The sequence below is a fragment of the Penaeus monodon genome, chromosome 30, assembly GCF_015228065.2.
Source record: "Penaeus monodon isolate SGIC_2016 chromosome 30, NSTDA_Pmon_1, whole genome shotgun sequence".
Taxonomy (NCBI): Eukaryota; Metazoa; Arthropoda; class Malacostraca; order Decapoda; family Penaeidae; genus Penaeus; species Penaeus monodon.
Window position 1 is genome coordinate 31,121,265 of NC_051415.1, and position 558 is coordinate 31,121,822.

A 558-nucleotide genomic window follows, 5' to 3' on the forward strand; every position below is an offset into this window, starting at 1 on the left:
GGAATGCTGGCAAAGCTCTAAGAAACCCGTAAATAAGACACGGATCGTTGTTTCGGGATGGTGAGTTATTTTATTCGTAAGTTGAAATAAGTAATAATAATGTACAAAATCTAGCCACTGAGACGGGTGATATGGGTTACATCTGATTCGCTATTCGTATGAAGATCTGAAAATAATATGTAATAAAATTTCCTATACTCTTTTCAACCGAATCCTATCACTGAAAACAACGATACATCCAAAAGAATTTTCCTTACGAACAGAACGGCGCCCCGGACTCATGCAAGCGGCAGACACCATGCAGGCAAAAGTAGCTCGGACACTCTCCACACAGGGACTCGTCGGCGTGGTACGAGTCGCAGAAGTAACTGCCATCGCACAGTTCGGTCAGGCGCATGCAAGGGCGGTCCGACATGAACTGGTCGGCGCAGAAGACGAAGCCAGGGTCACACGGGGTCTTAGACACTGGTCGGGATAAAGGCGTGTTTCGTAAGTCGTTCGTTTATGAAGAGCTTGCGAAAAGAATCTGTATAGTATGTGGAATGACGATAATGCTTG

At 45.5% G+C, this 558-nt stretch overlaps 1 protein-coding gene across 1 annotated transcript in view; it reads right to left on the reverse strand.

Annotated features, from left to right (window-relative positions):
• Positions 1-558, reverse strand: part of LOC119592708 (MAM and LDL-receptor class A domain-containing protein 1-like) — a 10,183-nt gene that overhangs the window by 1,544 nt on the left and 8,081 nt on the right. Inside the window, exon 15 of the mRNA XM_037941642.1 lies at positions 258-465. Within this exon, the coding sequence (XP_037797570.1) occupies positions 258-465 (208 nt within the window). The remainder of the gene's footprint in view (positions 1-257; positions 466-558) is intronic.